Below are 22430 nucleotides of genomic sequence, written 5' to 3'. Positions count from 1 at the left end.
AGAGAGAGAGAGAGAGAGAGAGAGAGAGAGAGAGATCTTTAAAATTTTAAATTATTTTTATCCAAACTATTTTCCCATTGGCCCATAAATTCTCTACCCCTCACTGGGTGCTGGGGCTTGAATCCAGGGCCCCATCACCTTTTTTTCTTTGATTTTGAAAGAGCATTTTACTAAGTCAATAAATTGCCTGGGCTTGGCTTTAATTTGGACTTACCAGCCTCACCTCTCAGAGTGCTGGAATTACAGGAAGGCACAGTCACCCCTGTTGGCTTCTATAAATTTGTGTGGAAATTCAAAAGTTTCTTTGCAGATGTAGATAAATTGCAATTAATCCGTGCTCTTTTCTTTTCTTTCTTTCTTTTTTTTTTTTTTAATGTTTTTAGTACAGGGTCTACAGTGTCTCACTACCCAGCTTAGACTCACAGTGATCCTTCTGTCTCAGCCTCCCCAGCTCTGGGATTACAGGCGTGCACCACCATGCTCAGTCTTGGCTGACTCACTGTGCCTGAGAGTGAAGCCAGTGCAGCATGTGATACAGGGGATCAAACCCTAGTCCCTGCACTTGCCTAAGCAGGTGCTTAGTCCATCAAGCTATCTTACTAGCCTTGAACCTATAACTTTTTATAGAAGAAACAGGTGTGTATAAGTTCCAGTCATTCCTAACTAATGTACAAATCCAGAGTTTTTCACATACAATTTATGAATCCCTAAAACTTTTCTCCCTCTAGAAAATTTTCCCTCTTATTTTGGTAATGATTTTCAATAGAAGGATGGATGGAAGAACAATTTATCAGACTATCAGAATGGGATTTCAGACCATAAAAGGCCTTCTCTAATAGGCTCCTATGTTTCCACAATTTTTAAAATCAGATTTATTGGACTATATTTTACATACCATGAAATGTGGCTGTTTTGTGAAGTTGATAAGTACATCCGATGTTGCTATCACTACCATCAAAACAGTCACTACTGTTACCCTAAAGTCCCTTATGCTCATTTTCAGTCAGGTCTTTCTTGCTAAGAAGTGACTCTAGTTGCTATCAGCAGCTCATCTATTTTCTGGTTATAGTTTTGCTTTTTTCCAGAATGTTAGATAAATAGAATCACGCTAGCTATTCTAGTCTAGCTTCTTTTACTTAGAAAAATGGATTTTTGTGGTAATGGAAACGCGCTAGAGTTGATTGATGTCGATTGTCATGCAGCAGTATAAATTTACAAAAAAATAAGTGAATTATATATTTGAGATGAGTGAACTGTATAATATATGATTATACCTCAATAAAACCACTATATTCAAAATTCAGATAAACTAAACTGGTTTTAATATTACCACAAAAATATCCTGCAGGGGTCAGCAAGATAGCTTAGCAGACTAAAATGCCTGCTTAGGCAAGCTCAGGCAATGCGGGGACCGCAGTTCAATCCCCAGCACCACATGCCATGCCAGCCCCGCCCCCAGGGTGGGCTGAGCCAGCCACAGAGTCCGGGTGTAGTGTCGTAGCCCTGAAATCCCAGCGCTGGGGAGGCTGAAAACAGGAGGATCACTGTGAGTCTGAGCTGCATAGTGAGACCCTATAGCAACCAAATACAGTAAAAAAAAAAAAAAAAAAAATCCTGCCATCCCAGTTCTTCCAAGTCCTGGCAAGCACTAATCTACTTTGATGCTCTGTAGATTCACCCCCTCTGTACATTTCATGTAAATGAGACATACAAAACGTTGTCTCTAGTAAAACTGTTGGAGGTATATAATTTTATTGTGAAAATTATCTTTGATTTTATATACATATATTTTTTCACCCAGGCTTTTCTCTGTATTGAATTTTCACATTGCCAATACCACTCAGAAACAGTAGTTTATCCTACTGCTGCGAGTTCACCAAGTGCTGCTGGCACTGGAATCTACCCTTGCTGTAACCAAAAAGTGCTTCGGTTTGATCCTACTCAGCTTACCAAGGTAAGCTCTGAATATTGCCTTCTCGTCGTTGCAGGGCTCCCCCACATTAAATTGCTGTTTTCTTCTTTTATGGTTTTGTTTGTTTGTTTGCAGAACCAGGGATTGAACTCAGGCCCTTGAGATTGCCAGGCAAGCGTTTATTCTACTGAGTCACCTCCCCGTCCCATATTGTTCTTAAAGTTTAAAGTAATATGATCATGTAGAAAAGAGTTCAAGCAGTACATAAATGAGTATCACCTGAGCTGTACATGTGTGTACAAATTTTTTAACCATTCTCTTATTGATTTTCAAACATTCTCCCATTGGTAAACATTTTTTCTGGATTGGTAATATTATATTCTTGTAATGAACATCTTGGTATAACATGTGGATACTAGTATAAGTTTGATTTCTTGATCACTAACAGTTTGAAAATGTCATGCTATTAAATTTCATGAGTGGACAAAATGAACTTAACGCTTGTCGTCATCATAATCCATACAAAAAATACTTATAGAGCTGGTGAGATAGCTCAGCAGTCTAAGCACCTGCCTGGCAAGCACAAGGACCCAGGTTCAATCCCCAGTACCACATGCACTATGCTGGCCCTGGAACCCCAGGTGTGTGGTAGTGCATACCTATAATCCCAGCATGGGGAGGCTGAGACAGGAGGATCACTATAAGTCCAAGCCGCATAGCAAGACCCTGTAGCAAATACAGCTCAGTGCACTAAAGTGCCTGCTTTGGCAGAGCGCAGCACCTGGGGGTTCGATCCTCAGCATGCTGTGCCAGCCCTGCCCCAAGACATGCCGAGACAGCGATTGAGACTGGGTGTGGTGTGGTGGCGCTCACATGTAATCCCAGCCCTTGGGAGGCTGAAAACAGGAGAATCACTATGAGTCCAGTCTACGTAGTGAGACCCTATATACCTTGCACATCCTGTAGACTCTGTCCTAAATTCATTAAAAAAAAAAATGTATATAAAGCACTGTGGTATAGGTTGAGAAATGACTACCTAGCAAGAAATCTAACAAAATAGAACTCTGTACAGAAAGTAAAATGTTATTGACAGAAAATAAAGAACACTTAAAATGACATCATTCTACTATGTTTGGAAGACTCTGCATTGTAAAAGATGTAAATGCTTCCTAAACTGACATAGCGGTCAAAATCCTACAAATCAATATTAAAAAAAAAATTCTTAAGACATGCAGATCAGGGGGCCTGCCCCTTAGCTCAGTTCTTTAAGTGGCTGCTTCAACAAAGCAGTCAGGCTCAGGTTGCTGTGGTTTGATCCCCACGACTCAAGCCAGCCAAACCTGCCCTGAAGGCATTCGGAGAAAAAAAAAAAAAAAGACATGCGGATCATAGGCATTTCACAGAAGACAAAAGAAAACAGTTGTTCTGTAAATATGAAAAGGACAGCTCACTTGTAACTGGAGAATTGCAAATTACAACCACTATGAATTTGGGAACTTAGTTCTCTTTCCCATCTTGCAAGATGGTGGGCAGAAAAACTGAGAAGGCAGACACTAAAGAGAAGAAACCTGAAGCCAAGAAGGCTGATGCCAGTGGCACTGGTAAAAAGGGTAAGGTGAAGGCAAAAAAGTCCAAGAAGGGGCAGCCCCACTGCAGCCGAAATCCTGTTAGAGGAATTGGTAGATACTCCGATCTGCTATGTATTCCAGAAAGGCTTTGTACAAGAGAAAGTACACAGCTGCTAAATCAAAGGTTGAGAAGAAAAAGAAGGAGAAAAAAAATTTTTTAAAGGGGCCAGGGAGAGGGCTCAGTAGAATAAGTGTTTGCATGGCAAGCACAAGGGCCTGAGTTCAATCCCTGGTTCCACCAATAAATACATAAATTATTTAATTAAAATAAAACAAAACTCATGAGGCAAAACTGCACTGTAGTGTTCCGGGATGCATCCCTAAGTGGCCAGAGGGTTACGAAAAGCCAGGAAGTGATTGCCATAGAGGTCTGACAGAGAGTAGAGCCATCTTTTGGGAGGAGAAGGGCAGGACCAGGAATGGGCTGATGGGAGACTCCTGGAATGTTGTTTTTTAATGTGAATGATGCCCAGAGGTATTACTTGGGTATTTGTTGAGCTGTACATTTATGTTTCAGTCTCTTTTCTGTATTTCTTTTCTCAAGCAAAAGTTGTAAATATGACTTGAATAAAAACAGTGATCTTTAAAGGAGTGTTCTGTAATGCACCAGTTTCTCTAAATTAAAGGTTTTCTTCTGTGACAGGGCTGTAAAGTGAGAGACCACACCGTTGCTCTTCGTGATCAAGGTGAAGGAAGGGATTTGCCGTCCTGTGCAGCTGCTAGGACGCTGGTTGATCTGCAGAAACACAAAGATGTCATTGTTGTGCCTTTTTCTAAAGATACAGTTAGGTGAGAACAAAATGAAACAGCAGTACTGTTCTGCACCCGTATTCAGCGGTCACATTCTAGAGTCCCCTAGCTCATACTATTTCCCCAAGTAATTTTTTGAACCGGGGCTTGAATTCAAGCTCTTGCACTTGCCAGGAAAGCACTTATTCTACTGAGCCATCTCCCCAGCCCCTCCCCAAGTAATTTTAGTCCTACAGTTAGTGTTGGTTATTTTGCAAAGCTTAATTGAAGTTATATTAGCTTAGGGCCAGGGATATAGCGCCTGTCTGGCAAGCACAAGGTCCTGAGTTCGATCCCTGGTAACACACACACACACACACACACACACACACACACACACACACACAGTTAAATGAAAGAAATGTAGAAAATTGTTTTTTTAATAAAGAAATTATATTAGTTTACAAGGAGAACAATAGACATTTATTTGTTAGGAAAAACACTTAAAAGTATTGGAGGTCCACTGGGAAGAAAAATTAATGCAAGAGTCATTGATGATTTAAAAGGTTAAAGTCTTTAATTTTTAAATATTTTTTTAAAATTTTATTTTATCCGCCATTGCTTTAAGCCCTGTGTTTTGGTTGGAATGAGGTGGTTTGGTTTTGTTTATGGCCACGGAGATTGAGCCCAGGGTCTCACACACACTAGGCAAGCCCTGGGCTGCATCCCCAGCACTGATCCCTTTCTCCTCCAGCTCCTCTTCCTCCTCCTCCCTCCCCTCACTCCCACACACTGGGGATTGAGCCTGGAGTCTTTGTGCTCAGCTACATTCCAAGCTCTTGTTTAATTTTTTGAGACACGATCTCACTATGTCACTAAGTTGCTCAGGCTGGGCTCAAACTTTGAATCCTGCCTCAGCCTCATAGAGTGTTAGGAGTATAGGCATGCACCACTACCCTGGCTAAAGTCTTCATTATACAGCTTTCTATGGATTTGAAATCATCAGATTCAGTAATATTTGAAGTCACTTCCATTGTTTTGTAATTACAACAGGCTGTCAGGTTTGGCACTGGGTGTGATGGCACGACACCTATAATGTAGCTGGGAGCCTGAGGCAGGAGGATCACTGTGAGCTTGGGTCAGCCTGGGCTACATAGAGATTTCAAGGCCAGCTTGGACTGTTGTGGTTTTTTTTTTTTTTATTGATTTTATTGACAAGTAACAATGAGACAGTTTCAAAACAAGTTAGTAGAACAGTTACAATAATTAATACGTTTTGCATATTGTTGTCTTTGTAGTGGTTATTCATAGTACAAGATGCAGACATGATATCCTGTCCAAACACTATTAGTACAAATCTTTCTTCTCATTGAATTAAGAGAAAGTAGCTGTATATCTATCCTAACTATTCTTTTTTTTTTTTCTTTTGAGGCTCAGTCTTAAAAAAAAAAAGGTTTGGGGCTGGAGGATCATTTACAAAAGTGTCCTCAAAACACAGTACTAGTCAGCTGAAGGGGTGGCTCAGTGGTAGAGACTTGCCTGTCCCGCAGGAGGCCCTGGGATCAATCACCAGCACTGGGGGAGGGGGGTCAAAACAGAACCAGTAATAGCCCATTTTACCACCAACAAATATGATGGTTCTTGTGCAGTGGGACACCCTATGTGGATAGCTTTTTAAAAAAGTTTTTTGTCTTTTTAAGACAAGGTCTCACTATACAGTTCAGGCTGTCCTTGAGCTCACTTTGTAGCCTAGTCTGGTCTGAAATTCACAACAATCCTTCTGCCTCAGCCTCCCAAGTGCTGGGATGACAGGTGTGTGCCACCACGCCCAGTGTTGTGGATGGCTTTTGCTAGTGAATTAAGAAATATAAATGTTGAAGTGGCATCTTTATACTCAGTAACTGTATTTCTTTTTCTTCAGTGCTAGGAATCACAAAAGAACTGGATTTTTCTGAGGTACAGGGATATGAGATTATTGAACAAGTATTCTACCACTTAGCTATATCCCCGGCCCTTTTTTTTTAAGACAAGGTCTCACTAACTTAGCTGGGCTGGCCTTGAACTTGTGATCTTCCTGCCTGAGTGGCTGGCTTATAAACATGTGCCAAGGTGCCCAGCTACACAAGGAACTGTATTTACTAAGATTTATAGAACATTTAATAAAGTCTTCTCATTAAGGTTTTAAGAAATTGACACACTTCTCTATGAAAGTATCTTCTTCTTTCTAGTGACCCTGTGGTTGGTTCCTGTGATGAGCAGGGGCTAGAATGTGATGTTTTACTGGAGCCGCACACACCATGGGGCCCCAAAACTGGGGAGCTCAATGCTGTGAGTAGCTTGTTCTACTTATTCTTTAAAAACACACTTGATGATTGGGCTGGTGAGATGGCTCAGTGATCTAAAGCACCTACTTAGAACAAGCTTAACAAAAGCAAAGGGACTGCGGTTCAATCCCCCAGCACCACATGCCAGCCAGCCCTGCCCCCTGGTGGGCTGAGCTGGCCACACACACACACAAAATTAAAAAAAAAAAAAAAGTTTAAAAAAAAAAAAAACACACACACACACACTTGATGACTTCGAATTTTTGACAGGAACACCGTCAGTTTAAATTGAAATAGAACTGATAACCTAATCATAGAAAGGGCATATGCTGAGTGAAGACTATACGAGTGACACCACATCCCTTACCCTCAGTCAATAACTACGATGTTAAAACTGCGGGGAGTGAAAAATTAAAATTAAAATTAAAAAAAACTGGGGGGAGTAACATGGTCTTCAAGATTTTTATTATAGATAAAGAATAATAATAAATTGGGAAGTGAAGGTAGTATGAAAAGATACTTTGTCTCTCCTTATTCTATAAGCTTTTTTGTATGAAATTCTGAATTGTAATCAAGAATATATTTAATCTTTTTTTCCAAAATTTTATTGTTTTTTTTTATATTTAATCTTTTCAAAAGTTTCAAGACTGAAACATCTCTAAAGTAACCAAAAAGCTTATTCCCTTGAATTTATGACTAAGGAACAGAGAATGTGTTTGCTTGTGAACTTCCTGCCTTTGGGTTGGTTGGAGTAGAATTTACTCGAGAAAGTAAAAAACTCCAGGCAGCTATTTAAATGCTTGGTCATTAATATTTACTTGTTTATGTCAAACAATAAATTATATGATCATGATCCCTTAATTTATAATAAAATATAAACATTAAAAAATTATTGATGAAAAAATAAAAAATAAAAAATTATTGATGGCTGGGTAGATAGCTTGATGGTCTAAGCACTTGCCTTTCAAGTACAAGGACCTGGGTTTGATCCTTGGTACCACATGCTTTGCTAACCGCCCCCACACATGCCAGTCATTGAACCTGGGTGTGGTGGCACACACCTATAATCCCAGCACTGGGGAGGCTGAGACAAGAGAATCACTGAGTCCAAGCTGTGTAACTAGACCTTGTACAAAATAAAAAAATAAATCTTTTATTGAAATAGTTGAAAAATAACATAATTTTTAATGTGATGTATTTGTCCTTCCGAAATGATACTGGAAAAGTATCCTTCTCTCTCTCTCTCTCTCTCTCTCTCTCTCTCTCTCTCTCTCTCTCTCTCTCTCTCTCTCTCTCTCTCTCTCTTTGTTTTTAAAGACAGGTCTGTCTGGATAGTTCAGGCTGGCTTGGAACCTACTCTGTAGCCCAAGCTGGTCTTCAGCTTGTGGCAATCCTCCTACTTCAGCCTCCTGAGTGCTGGGATTACAGGTGTGTCCCACCACATCCAGCTCCATGTTTTTACTTTTTCTCTTTCCCTCCAGCACTAGGGATTGAATCAAGGGCCTGGCTTGTTCTAGGCAAGTGTTCTATCACTGACATACACCCTAGCCCTTTTTCTTTTTTTTAAACATCCATGACCTCCAGGTAGGAGATTTAAAATACTGACATATTAACAGTATATCAGTTTCAGGCTGAATTTTAAGTTGTTTCAACTTGAAAGGGAACTATAGTAGCCACTTTTTCAAGTCTTTGGCAATATCCATGTGAAAATTAGGAGCTATAATGTGGCTCATGGAGGTTTATTAATCTATTATTCTGTCTTACAGTTCTTATCTCTGAAAAACTGGACCCTGCAACTAGTAAGTAATCGATTACATTCAGCTTTCTTCATAAGGAAAGGTTTAGTTTAATAAAATCTTACAAGCAATCTTTTTCTTTTTGTTTTTTTACAAATTTTAGTTAGACACTTTTCTTTTAGCGTCTCAGTTTTTGTATTTGCTAAAAACAGTCTAAGACTGTTTGAAAGAGACATGCCTCTTTCACCAGGCTGCATAAGCCATAAGTCTGATTAAAAGGATTTTTATTTTAATTAAGTTGATTGGTACATAATAGGTATACATAATGATCACATTCATCATAGGGAATTTATATCTGTTTGTGATGTATCTTGGTTCTTCTGGGTGAAAGACTTAAAGGCTATTCTTAAGTCACATTTAGGACAGTGAACAAAGGAAATATCTGTTAAATTCTCATTTGATTGGTTGACTTATTGGTTGAATTTTTAGCCTGTTTGTCAGCACTATGCCATTTGCCATTATCATTCATAGGAGTGTAATAGGAATTTGGGTTAGTGATGATGGTAGAATGTAGATAGATATAACTGTTACCAGCCCCAATCACATGTATATTTGTTAGAGAACTGTTTGTTTGTTCATTTGCTTGTTTTTGAGAAAGGGCCTCACTATGTAGACCAAGCTAACATTGAACTCACTGCGTAGCCCCGGCTGGACTTGAACCTGAACTTGAACTTCTGATTTTCCAGCCTCAGTCTGCCAAGTGCTTTGACTGTATGTGTGTGCCATGTGGCCCAGATAAGAGACTACTTTAATATTGGTCATTACATTGCAGTTTAATCTGTAAAAGGAAAGTAGGTTTGGTCGATTGATGGAAGTACAGTTCAACAAATGCTGATATGTCTGTCACTGTGCTAGGTTCTGTGAGGGAAATATATATATATATATATATATATATATATATATATGGTTTGTTTTTTGTTTTTTGGGTTTTTTTGCGGAACCGGGGATTGAACTCAGGCCCTTGCACTTGCCAGAGAAGTGCTTATTCCACTGAGCCATCTCCCCGGCCCGTTTTTTTTTCATAGTACTGTGAATCAAACTTGGGACCTTGCACTTGCCAGGCGTGCCACTGAACTATAGCTGCAGCCCAGGAAATACATTTTTAAAATTTGCGATGATATAATCTTGTTTTAGGTGGGTGGGGGGGCTATTTTTGTTTTTTTAAGAAAAGGTGGCCTCAAACTCACTATCTCAACATAGGGTGGCTCTGAACTCGTAGTAATCCTCCTGCCTCAGCCTCCTAAGGGCTGGGATTACAGGCATGTGGCACCACACCCAGCTTGACCTAGTTGTATTATGAATGTAGTTTTTGGTTTTGTTTTTCTCGTTTTGTGGTGTTGGGGACTAAATGCAGGGTTTCATGTATGATAGGCAAGAGGTCTGCCACTGAGCTACATCCCCAGCCCTGAATGTAGAACTTGTTATGGCCTTATGCTGGATGCTGTATTACATAGGCAGCAGTCATTTTATCTGTTCTTATTTGGTCCATTCTTACAAAATAAATGGGTCAGTGTGTTTTAAAGAATTCATTAGAGGGCCAGCAAGATAGCTCAGCTGACTAAGTGCCTGCTTTGGCAAGTGCAGGGACCAGGGTTTGATCCCCGGTCCCATATGCAACACCAGCCCCACCCCTGGAGCACACCGAACTGGTGATCAAGTCCGAGCGTGGTGGCACACACCTGTAATCCCAAGTACTGGAGAGGCTGAAAAACAGGAGGATCACAAGAAGTCAGAGCTGCATAGTGAGACCCTGTACCAAATACATAAATGGAGGGGAAAAAAATTAGAGCCAGGCATGGGGGAGCACGTCTGTAATACTAGTACTTGGAAGGCTGAGGCAGGAAAATCCCTGAGAGTTTAAAGTGAGCCTGCACTGCATAGTGAGACCCTGTTTCAAAACAAAAAAAGAAGCAAAAGAATTCATCAGAAGAGTAATAATATTATATTTGTAATAAATGCATTTACTTTCAAATTTAGAAACAACAGTCACTATTTTCTGAAGAAGAAGAATATACTACTGGATCTGAAGTCACTGAAGATGAAGTTGGTGATGAGGAAGAAGTATCCAAAAAACAAAGTATTGGCTTCTAAGTTAAAATCCAATCTCATTGTTTACGAAGAGGTTACATTATTCTTTAGTATGTCAATATTAGGGTTTTTTCAAGTGTTGCGGCTGTGTGGAGTGAGCGACGCTGTACTGCAGTAAGGATGAGGGCTGCTGAGGTAGCTCAGTGGACTAAGCGCCTGCTTAGGCAAGCTCAGGGGCTGGGACTGGATCCCAGTACTGCATTCTGCACCGGCCCCACCCTGAGCTCTCTGAGCCTGGTGACCGAGTCTGGGCATGGTGGCACACGCCTGCAAGCCCAGCACTGGGGAGGCTCAAAACAGGAGGATCACTGTGAGTCCGAGTCTGAGCTGCATAGGGAGACCCTGTACCAAATACATAAATTTTTTAAAAAAAGAGAATCACAGATTGGGGAAAAATATTTGCAAATCATAAACCTGGTAAGAACCTAATATTTCAAATATATAAAGAACTCTCACAGGTAAGTAAACAATGACCTCATAAAATGAGTTGATCATCTTGGTCAACTTAACACTATTTCAAAACCAAATTAAGAATAAATAAAGGGCTGAGGATATAGCACAGCAGTCCTTGGGTTCAATTGCCAGTATCACCAAAAAAAGTTTTTAAATTATTGACTGTTGTACATAGGTGTGGGTTTCTTTTTCTTTATGATATTTAGAACATGCTTGAGCTTCTTGGTTGATTATTTGCTAGCACCTTCAGGTTTTTTTTTTTTTTTTTTTTACGGAACTGGGGATTGAACTCAGGCCCTTGCGCTTGCCAGGAAAGCACTTTTTCCACTGAGCCATCTCCCCAGCCCCCAGGGCTTTTTTAAAATATATTTTTATTTTGTTTTTATAACTTTTGTGGGGAAAAGTTGTCTAGCCTCTTTAACATTCCCATGATCAGATGTCCTACCTTGTCTTTCAGCAGCTTTGTAATACCTGATGATATGCCAATGTGGCCGGTACGTGTTAGGGGCTCAGGGTACACCATCAGGTGAAGAAATCTGTCTAGGTACTAGGGGTTTTTTCATTGTAATACTTTCAAGGTCATTAGCTATGTAGCATGCTTTATAGGTTCTCCATTTATGGTAGGGATCTAAGCTTTCCTTTTAAGTTATAATAATTCCCCATCTTATTAACATTCAACTCGCAAACTTTCACAGGTGTATTATGTAAGATGTATTTTGTCAGCTTACGAAGGAATCCAGTTTATCAACAGTTCTGCCAGCATATAACTTGTTTGTAAGTCGGAGACTCACTGTATATAGCAAAACTTGTGGCTGTCAGATATATCTTCCCCTCTTCCTAGGCATCTGTCAGCCAAAATAGATTTAAAATAATTGACTCCAAGAATGCCATGGTCTAGGATATAAGTAATATATCCAAGCTACCTTGGATATATTTTGTCCTACCTCTTGCCTGAGCAAAAGATATTTTAAAGATTTCATGTGTATATGAATTCTTCTCTCCCCCATTCTCAAATTGCCTTTATCTAGATTACAATAATTTCTTAAATGAAAAATTTGGAAGGCTCAAGTGCAGTTTAGTGGCGAGCACCTACCTGCTGTGCACAAGGGCCTGCGTCCCACCCCAACAGCACAAAAAATGGAAGTTGCAGTGTTTTACTGCCATATTGATAGAGAGACAAATGAGTTGAATTCATGCCCTCACTTTTTTCCCAAAAATTTTCACCAAATGAAAGAATAAGGTAAACTTCTATAAAACAATTTAGTTTTATTTCTCTGTATACTTGCTTTTTGTCTGGTGGTAATCTTTTAGTTTTTAAGTGTTTATAAAACATTTTTATTGTTTAGCAGCAGCAAGTACATCAGAAAGATGTGAAACCTATGCTCATAACATTGTTCTTCTGTTGTCAGGGAAAAAGGAGAAGCCAAAGAAGTTCACAAAGCAACCAAAAAAGCAGATGTCTTCACCCTGTGCTCAAAAGAAAGAAAAGCCATCAGAGAAGGTAACTCTAAATTACCTATTATTATTCTAAAGTTTATAGCGGAGATGAGCAAGGATAGCCAGGAAATAGCTAACACAGAAGCGCACAGCATCCTGGCAGAATGGCAGCAATGTCAAATGATTGAAGTTCTTTATGAACCGAAATTACAGATCTGTAGGGTCTGTTGGCAAATGAAAAAAAGGATGGTGCAGAACAGGGTGTAAGGCAGCCTAGTGTCTTCCCCATTTGTATAAATCAGATGGGAAAATATATATGAATTTCCTTGCATAATGTATCTCTGGAAAGCTGTATAAGAAATTGATGATAGCTTGTGTCTGAGGAAGGGAACAGAATGTGTGGGGAACAGAGGTATTGTTTATACCTTTTGAATTTTGAACCAATATTATTTATTAAATAAATGAATGAGTAGGTTTTCAAAGTTTAAAATAGGGGCCGGGGAGATGGCTCAGTGGAATAAGCACTTCCCTGGCAAGCGCAAGGACCTGAGTTCAATCCCCAGTTCCACAAAAAAAACAAAGTTTAAAATAGGTTGGCAGGCTTCACACCAACAGCTCGTGGGTGTCCTCATCCAGGCTTTGAGCGCTTGTGCCTCTTGAAATTTGTTGTCCCAGTTCACCTCCCTCGTGTCCTCCTTGAACACTAAACCCAGGCTCTTTGTATTAAAAAAATAAGTTTAAAGTAAATTGTATCTTACACCTGTTTGTTGTTGTTATATAATTCTCTTGTGCCTTCGAAGGCAGGGATAAAAAGCCAGTTAAGACTAACAGGACAGCAATGGCCATCCATGGTTGTTTTAAGGAGAAACTGAGTTCCAAGAATCCACATAGTAACATTGAGTGGGCTGTACATTAACCTGTGTGCTAAGCATCACAAGCACACAAATGTGTTAATTCTAGAAGAGTAAATGAGTTTAGAGCTTCAAAGAAGGCTGACAAAGCTATTTCAAATTTTCAGTCCATAGGTCTTTTGAGAAGTTTCTTAACTTCTCTGAACCTGTTTTATTATGAGATCATGAAATACCGCCCATGTCACATGGCGGTTACAAGGTTCAAGTGAAATAACATATGTAAGTGCTCTTTGCACCGTCTCGCTTGCACTCAGTAAATTCTTTTTGTAGTTATCTATAACACTAATCAGTAAATACGTTCTAATTGGGTCTTAATTTTGTCTGCTTTGTAGTCAGCTTCTAGAGATGTGTCTCCTTTCGTGTGAGTATTGCTCTTGGTCCAGTTGCTGTCCACTCCTAGAGCAGCATCAATGCTGATTTTTGTTGACTTTTTTCAATAGTGTGAGTATGCAGAAGAATAAGTGGGATGCCACGAGATCCTTGAGGTTCAACCAGGATGCACAAAGAGAAGATGGTAAATTTTATTACTTGGGTAATATATATTTATTAGGTATAAATAAAAAGAATTCTTTTTATGTCAGTCACAGTAAGCTGAATAGCTTTAAAGGTTCCATCTGTAAAAATTAGAGCCAATATCTGTACATTCTCTTAGATATCAACTAAAGTTTCATTACTCAACAGTCCAGTGCGTAATGTATTGTTTTATATATTTGTAATTTTAAGATCTGTCAAACAGACTTTTGACCACTATTTTTACAGTAAAGATGACTGGATATGTATTAGGCTAAGTCATAGTCCATTTTCTGTTACTATAACAAAAAACCCAGGGTTAGGCACCTAATAGAGAAGTTTATTTAGCTCCCACTTCTTGAGTTCCAAGAGAATGGTGCCAGCATCTGCTTGGCTGTCTACTGCACACATGGTAGATGGCAGCATGGCCGGAGCCATACCAGAGAGATCACGTGACAAGACAGGAAGCAGGAAACATTCAAGCACCTAGTTTGTTTTTATAACAAAAGATATTTTCACAAACCCTTGTTAATTATAGTGTGTGTGTGTGTGTGTGTGTATGTGTGAGAGAGAGAGAGAAAGAGAGAGAGAGAGAGAGAGAGAGAGAGAGAGAGAGAGAGAGAGAGACTGAGGGTTGAACCCAGAGCCTTTCCACTGAACTACATCCGCAGCCCTTTTTTACTTTTTGAGATAGGGTTTTACTAAGTCATCAAGTCACCCAGCATAGGCTTGAACTTAAGCTTCCATAGTGCTGGGATTATAGGCCTGAACCACCAAACCAGTTCATTAGTCTTCTTTAAGAAATAAATACCATAAATCATCTTCAGTAACAGTAATGTTTAACTATTTTTTATCTTCAGATCAGCGACGGATGTCTGAAATTACAGGGCATCTAATAAAAATGAGGTTGGGTGATTTGGACCGAGTCAAGTCAAAAGAAGCAAAAGAAGTAAGAATTGTGTACTGGTATACTATATTTGTGTAAAGTATTACCATCCTGGTTTTATTTTGACCACGAAGAATATAAAGATGTTTTAGACAGACTTTTTAAAGAGTAATTTAGTTATTTTATATTCTGTACCAGTTAGCTAAAATTCATGAATTTTCTCCCATCTTTTATCATCCATGGTCTGTAGGTCCTCTGCGTTACACATAACAAAGTATATTATTACTGAAGAGTGATGTCACACCAAAGTAGATTAACTATGCATTATTGACCAAATGCTGACTATCCAATGACTTCTTAAAACTGCTGATTTTTCATGTGTTGCTTAGATGTTATCTCTAAAATATTTTCTTAATCTGGCATGGTGGTGAAGGCCTGTAATCCCAGCACTTGGAAGACTGAGACAGGAGGATCACTGCAAGTTCAAGACTAGCCTGGGCTACAATGTGAGCTCAAGGCCAGCCTGAACTGCATAGCAAGACCCTGTCAAAAAGATCAAAAACAGACAATTAAATGTTATTTTGCTGGCATCATAGCACATGCCTGTAATCCCAGCACTCAAGTTCAAGGCCAGCCTAGGCTACCTAAGGAGACCCTGCCTCAAAAATAAGCAAGTTTTTTTTTTTTTTTTTTTTTTTTTGGGCGGGGGAAAACACTATCAAAAGAATGAAGGACTGGCCAGATAGCTCAGTGGACTAAAGCACCTGCTTAGGCAGGCACAGGGACCAGGGTGAGATCCCCAGCATGCCATGCCGGCCCCACCCCCCAGGGCAGACTGAGACAGCAAATGAGACTGGGCACAGTGGCGTGCACCTGTAATCCTAGCACTTGGGAGGCTGAAAACAGGAGGATCATTACGAGTCATATCTACGTAGTGAGACCCTGTAGACCCTGTACTAAATACATTTTTTTAAAAAAGATAATGAGAGAATGAAAAGCCAAACCATATGCACAAGAAAATGAGTTTTGCAAACTGGACACACAAAGACTAGAAACTTAATAAAAGTAAATATATGAGCATAAAGTTATGAAACACGTTGAGAGAAGGAATTCAGGTGGCAAATAAACATATTAAATGACTTAAAGTCTTATAGGGGAATTTTTTTTAAGAGAGTACAAAGTAGTATTAAAACAGAAAAATTACAAATGATACAGAATGTCATTAAACAAAATAATAAAGGGGCCGGGGAGATGGCTCAGTAGAATAAGCGCTTGCCTGGCAAGTGCATGGGCCTGAGTTCAATCCCGGTTCCACCAACTCAATCAATCAGACACAATAATGTGAATTTCACAGTACTTGTTATATTGCACAGTGTTGTCTTCAGATTAGCTGTGCAGGGCTCGGCGGCATAAGCACCTTCCTGCCAAGGGCGCAGGCCCAAGTCTGATCCCCTCTACCACATATAAGAAAGTAAGGGAAAAGAATTTTAAAACGCTATTTTTTTTTTTTTTTTTTTTTCTGAAAAACATGCCAACTGCTGGATACAGAGTGGCTGGAACTCTCACAAGAGCTGGGAGGAGTGCAGAGAAGAACAGCGTTTTGGAAAATAATGTAGCAGTTTCTTATAAATGTTCACTGTGCAAGTTACTCATTTTTAGTAGTTTTACTCAGCATTGCCCCAAACTAGGAAGGCCCCCAAATGACGTCTCTTAGCTGGTAAATGTGACAAAAGAAAAATTCTCAGATGTCTGCAATTCAAACTGGCTGGAAGATGGAAAGGAAAAGAGGCAGTTAATTAGCCACCAGGGCAGGACTGCATGCTGGAAGCTGACTGGGACTCCAGCCTGCTGACCGCCAAGCGACATTGTGATCCACTTAGAAAAGAATTTTAACTGACCCTCAGCCGTCCTCAGGCTGCAAGTTCTCCTGCATAACCGTGTCCACCTGTCCCAAAACTACCCATGTCATAATTTCCTGGCTCCCTTATCCATAGCCAGTGCAAGTTCTTAGTGAATAATACGTGCCTTAAGGCCCAAAGTTACATTATAAGAATACTAGTCCCCAATCTCTCCAATTTCTGTAACAGCTTAGTAAACTGTTTTACTTAAGAGAATCACCATCTCAGGTTTTTGGTTTAACAAATGGGTGAACTGTACTAACTAAAAAAAGCACAGAGTCCTAATACTATACAGGTAACAACATGGACGAACCTCCATACATTGTATGCTGTGTGGAAGAAAACAGACTTAAAAAGCTATATTCTGTACAAAACCAGAGTAGCAGAAAGCAGATCAGTGGTTGAGAGGAACCAGTAGTGATAGCTAGATTGCTTTACAACAAGAAGGTTGGGCAAATAGCTCAGTGACGGAAGTGCCTGCCTGGCAAGCACAAGGTCCCGCATCTGATCCCCAGTACCGCAAAAAAAGAAACGGGTGCAGAGCTAGCTCCTCGGTCTAAGCACCTACCTAGGCAAGAGTAAAGACCCGGATTTGATCCCCTGTACCACATGCTGTACTGACCCTGCCCTGGCCATGTAGCTCACAGCTGTAACCCCAGCGCTTGGGAGGCTGAAACAGGAGGAGCACTATGGGTCCAGATTGGGAAGTGAGACCCTGTACTAAAGACATAAATAAAAATTTAAAACAAATTTTAAAGCAACAAGCAGATTTTTTAGGGGTAATAGAACAGTTTTATATCTTCTGACAGTGATTATACAGCATTATGTGCTTGTCAAAACCCAGAACTCTATACAAAAATGTTGAAAATTTACCTTGAAATGTAAATTATACCTTAATTTTAAATATTAACAGTCAAATTACTAGCCATGCATGATGGTGCATGCCTGTAATCCCAGCACTCGGGAGGCTGAGCCAGGAGGACTGCTGTGGGCTGGGAGCTAGTCTGGGGTGCATAGTGAGTTTATGCCAGCCTGAAGTGCATAGTTGAGACTGTCTCAAAAATAAATAATAAATAATAAATAATATTACTATCCATCTACAAATAAAATAAAACTTAAAAAAATTTAATTACTAAATAAAAAATTTTAATTACTATGTAAATTTAGAAGAAATGACATTTGAATAAGGCAAAGCTTGAGACAGAATTACTACAAGTCCAAACCGCATAGTAAGACCCTATACCAACAACAAAAAAATAAAATTTAAAACATAGTTTCTGTTGATTCCTTGGAGATAACTGTACTTCATTTTGTAGTTTGCAGGAGGTATTTATTCCAGGCTTGAAGCACAAATCAAAGCCTCTGTGCCAGTTAGTACACGACAAAGCAACTCGGAGAAAAACACAAGGTAAATCTGCAGAAACTCATTCAGGATGCCTCTGGCTTTGGAGTGATTTTTTTTTTTTTTTTTTTTTACTTAGGGAAGGGTCTACAGGGTGTTCAGGGTCTCACTACTAGATCGGACTTGTAGTGATCCGCCAGTTTACAGCTTCCCAAGAGCTGGGATTACAGGCCCGTGCCATCATGCCCAATCTCAACTGCCACCTCAGTGCACCCTGGGGGTAGGGTCCACACAGCAGGCCTGGGCATCGAACCCCCAGCCCCTGTGCCTGCTTGCGGGTGCTTTAATCTGCTGAGCTATTTGCCCTGCCCTGGGGTGATTTTTTTTTGAAGGAGTGAGGGAGTAGTAAATCATGGTAACATTAGAACTACATGATTTGAGTGTGGGCCAGATAGCTCAGTGGATTAAAGCATCTGCTTAGGTAGACGCAGAGGCCCTGATTTGATCCCTGTGCAGGCCCTGCCCCCCAGGAAAAGCTGAGAGGTAACTGAGACTGCTTGTGGTGTCACGTGCACTTGGGAGGCTGAAAACAGAATCACTACAAGTCCTTGTATAGTAAGACCCATCTCCTCGGCCCCTGAGCTTTTTGTTTTTGTTGTTTTTTTGTTTATGGGTCCGAGTCCATTCTATACCCATTACAACTATGAATTGCAAAACTGACATACTGTATTAGTTGCAGATTATGTATTATATAAGTCACTGAAGTCTTTCCCATTTTTCTTTCTTTAATATAGCACAGTGCGCAGGTCTTGTATCACTGTGCATCACAAATTGTCTTCCTTGGGCTGGCCAAATAGCTCAGTGGATTAAAATGCATGCAAGCAGGCACAGGGGCCGAGGGTCCCAGGGCTCAATGAGATTGAGACTGGGCATGGTGGCACATACCTGTAATCCCAGCACTTGGGAGGTTGTAAGCAGGCGGATCACTACGAGTCTGATCTAGTAGTGAGACCCTGAACACCCTGTAGACCCTTCCCTAAAATACAAAAATAAATATATAAATAAATAATAAAAAAGCAAAAACTTCATGAAGGCCAAGTTACCCTCAAAAACAGTATGTTAGCACAAATTGTCTTACTTAACTCATCGTTGAGACACAGCTGAAACCCACAGCTCTTAGAGGAGGTTTATTTTGGCTCATGGTTTTTGGAGGGCTCAGCCTCTTCTTGGCTGGCTCCAAAGCAGAAAAGGCGTCGTGGGAGGACTGGGGTAGAGGGCAGCTGGGAAGCAAAGGGAAAGGGCTCTAGGAGGCAGCCGGCCCTGGCCAGGCCTTGCTCATCAGAGTGCCAGTGGGCTGCTGACTCCAGCCTGTGAGCAGTCGCCTCCAGGAGCCCCACCTCGGAGCACGGGAGGCCTTGGGGGCCTTCTGAATTAAAGCCATAGCACACTTCTGTTAAAAGTGAAGTTCCTGAGAATTGAACATTAAGATTCAGATTAATGCCGTATCTGTAGTTTTGAAATCTGCAAAGCTCACAAGGTGAAAAATTTTCTTGGATGTATTGGTGGTCACTCAAACTGAGCCCACCATGTGGATATTTGTTTTTTCTTGCTATGTAAGTGTTCATTTGTTTCATTTTGAGGAAACATTATTGTATTTGATTATCTGTACCAGATAAATAATATGCAATGTATATAACTATACTGTATCTCAAAAAAATCAGAATTCTAAATATAGCTCATTCTAAGAGGGTTAGAAAATGGATTACAAAGTTTTTAAATTTTTATACTGTCAGCACACTATGTCATGGCAACTTCCTATTGTTCTAGAAGCAAGTATGACCTTCTTTTCTGTTTGAAAAATCTAGGTCTAAAAGTCGTTTTGGTCAAGGGCGTCCTGGATAAAGCAACTTAAAATATGAAGACAGAAGGTACTTCTGGACATCTGAAATCACTCCCTTCCTCAAGACCTTCAGAATGATGACTTGTAGATGTTTTATTTATTATTCTTATAAGATATAATCATAAAGCTGAAAATGCATATAGTTAGGTTTTATGAAAATCTAACTGTAAATATGAAACCTTTTAAATCTAATTTTTAGAATGAGTCTAAGCTATGTAGAAAACAATTATTTACAAATTTTGCATAGTTAGAATTCCTTATTTGTTCTTTATTTGAAAGAAAAGTTTAAGTTGTTACATTGCTAGGTTCTTTTAAGACATTAAAAAAATTAGGCATACACAGCTGGTTGTGTCCCTGTACATGGGCACTGACTGCGCTGCCTCGTGGGCTGGAGATCTTGGGTAGAGCCCTGAGAACGGCCGCTGGTATGAGGACATTGCCTGTGGAGTTAGAACTAAGTTTGCATGAATGTTACGGAGTGCAAGATCTCAAGACTGCATTAAATAAGTGTCTAGGTGTGAGTTGTTTCAATACTGTGTTAGGCGGAACTTTTTCAGCCTTATTCTGTGGAAAATACAGTGTTAATCCAACTTTATTTCTTTCAGTTTTGATGCTATCTATCGGTCATCAGAGCTGGAACTACTGAGCATTACCTCTTCCCTCTGTGAAGCTAGTGCCATTATAGGTTTGCTGAAGTAAGCGCTGGTGGATTTAGCACAGTCAATCTCTCCAGTTGTAGGGGCCACTCGCCGCACCATTGTTAGTGCACCATCCATATGTATAGCCATTTATTTACATAGACCTTCAAAACACTTCCAATTGCTAGTTACTTCAACAGTGTCTAAAAAATGCATACATGTGATGGGTGAAAACTTTCATATATTCAAGAAAAATCAAATTTAAATTTAAATTCTATTTTATAGATCATGTTTTACTTTTTCTAACCAGGCAGAATGCTCAGGGAAAAATTGTTCCAAACCGTAAGCATATTATAAATTATGTGTTTGGAAGTTACTTAGATAAAGATCTCTGAATAACTTCAAGATGCACTGTTTCCTCTTGTCTTCATTGGCCTTGTCCTTTAAATGTGTTCCGACTTCTTCAGAGGACAGGCCAAAGCCATGTGACCAGCAGCCATCTTTTGAAAAGCTCAAGCATCGCCCTTCATTTGCACATTCAGAGCTCACTGTTTTTAGTTTGTTTTAGTTGATATTTGAACTAGCTGTTGATTTGCTGTTTTATGTGTGGTTTTGCCAAAGTTTATGTTTGGAAATTTTGTTCCAATATATATTTGTTTCATTTGTTTAATACTTCGGGAATAGATTATACCATATTTATTTTCAAAAGCAGGTGTTTTATGGTTCGTTATATGTAACCCCGTTAAATACCAGTGTCTTGTGGTGGTGTAAGATACTCTGATGAAAGCATTTGGGTTTAAACACGTAAGCAGTACTGTGGTGACGGCAGTTAGAGAAGAAAAATACCATAAGTTTTTTAAACTTATGGTAAAAGGCAAATTGCTTCTCCTCTGGAGGGACTGTACTACTGAACTGATTTTCAAAACCAGAATTTAAGTCTTTTTAGAGTTTGGGTTTTGTTTGTTCATGTCTCTCTGTAATACATGGCACATGTACCACCAACATTTTACTCAAATTCTTAACATTTATTTTGCCAAATGCTTTAAGGTTTTACCTTACATTAATTCTGAATTCACACTTCTTGGATTGAAATAAATGTTAATGACACGAATTTTGGGGAGAGTACCTTAATCGGAATCATTTCATCTTCTCAGAAAAAAAGTCTAGATTTCTCTGTATTTCACAGACGTTCGTGGAAATTTGGCTGTTACAAGGTGAAACTTTTAAGATGATGTTAACACTGAAGGAATGAAGTGCTGCACAGGGCTCCGCGGTAGAGCAGCAGCACACACGGGCCCTGGGTTTGATGCCCAGGTAGGGGCCGGGAGATGAACGAAAATACTGCAGAGAAGGTGATTGGATAACCGCGCTCACAGCAGCCTGTGCCGGCAATGTGTTTATTTTCCATCTTGGAATGTTCAGCTTGCTATGAGATGTGCGGGTCACTCTGAAAACTGAGGCTGAAACTCCCTTATGCTTATTTGCTAGTGGTAAGTGGTTAGGCAAAGACTTCCATTAAAAAGTAACATCTAAACTAAGTCTGACTAATAGGGGTCTTATAGATGGTGAGAACAGCTAATGGGATGGAATTTAAAGGAGAGAATGAGGGCCAGTGCCTGCTTAGCCAGGCACAGGGACCAGGGCTCGATCCCCAGCACCACATGGTGTGCCATCCCCGCCCCTGAGTGCACAGAGCCAGCCACCGAGACCGGGCATGGTGGCACACACCTGTGATCCCAGCACTGGGAAGGCTGAAACAGGAGGATCACTACAAGTCCGAGCTGCGCACTGAGACCCTGTAGGGAATGAGCTGCTTTGCCTGTTGGAAGAACAGGCAGCTGTGACTGGAATGTAGTAAACAAGAGGAAAAAAGGTCTTGGGTTTGTTAACCTTGCAAATTCAAGCTTACAAAGTTGGATTGTAAAGTTAGGTGTCTGGCGCACACCTGCAATCCTAGCACGTGGGAGGCTGAGGCAGG

General features: G+C 40.0%; 1 protein-coding gene across 1 annotated transcript in view; it reads left to right on the top strand.

The window, feature by feature from the left end:
- Window positions 1-21552, top strand: part of Kiaa1841 (KIAA1841 ortholog) — a 63509-nt gene extending 41957 nt beyond the window's left edge. Inside the window, exons 11-21 of the mRNA XM_023720856.1 lie at window positions 1802-1954; window positions 4184-4329; window positions 6498-6597; window positions 8360-8392; window positions 10367-10466; window positions 12340-12431; window positions 13611-13639; window positions 13719-13792; window positions 14649-14737; window positions 17889-17980; window positions 19780-21552. Coding sequence (XP_023576624.1) covers window positions 1802-1954; window positions 4184-4329; window positions 6498-6597; window positions 8360-8392; window positions 10367-10466; window positions 12340-12431; window positions 13611-13639; window positions 13719-13792; window positions 14649-14737; window positions 17889-17980; window positions 19780-19816 — 945 coding nt within the window. The 3' untranslated portion in view covers window positions 19817-21552. The remainder of the gene's footprint in view (window positions 1-1801; window positions 1955-4183; window positions 4330-6497; window positions 6598-8359; window positions 8393-10366; window positions 10467-12339; window positions 12432-13610; window positions 13640-13718; window positions 13793-14648; window positions 14738-17888; window positions 17981-19779) is intronic.
- Window positions 21553-22430: the final 878 nt, after the last annotated feature.

This window comes from Octodon degus, unplaced genomic scaffold (assembly GCF_000260255.1).
Source record: "Octodon degus isolate 3935 unplaced genomic scaffold, OctDeg1.0 scaffold00078, whole genome shotgun sequence".
In the NCBI taxonomy this organism is placed as follows: domain Eukaryota; kingdom Metazoa; phylum Chordata; class Mammalia; order Rodentia; family Octodontidae; genus Octodon; species Octodon degus.
The sequence above is the reverse complement of the archived record's forward strand: the minus strand, read 5'-3'. Positions and strand labels throughout refer to the sequence as shown.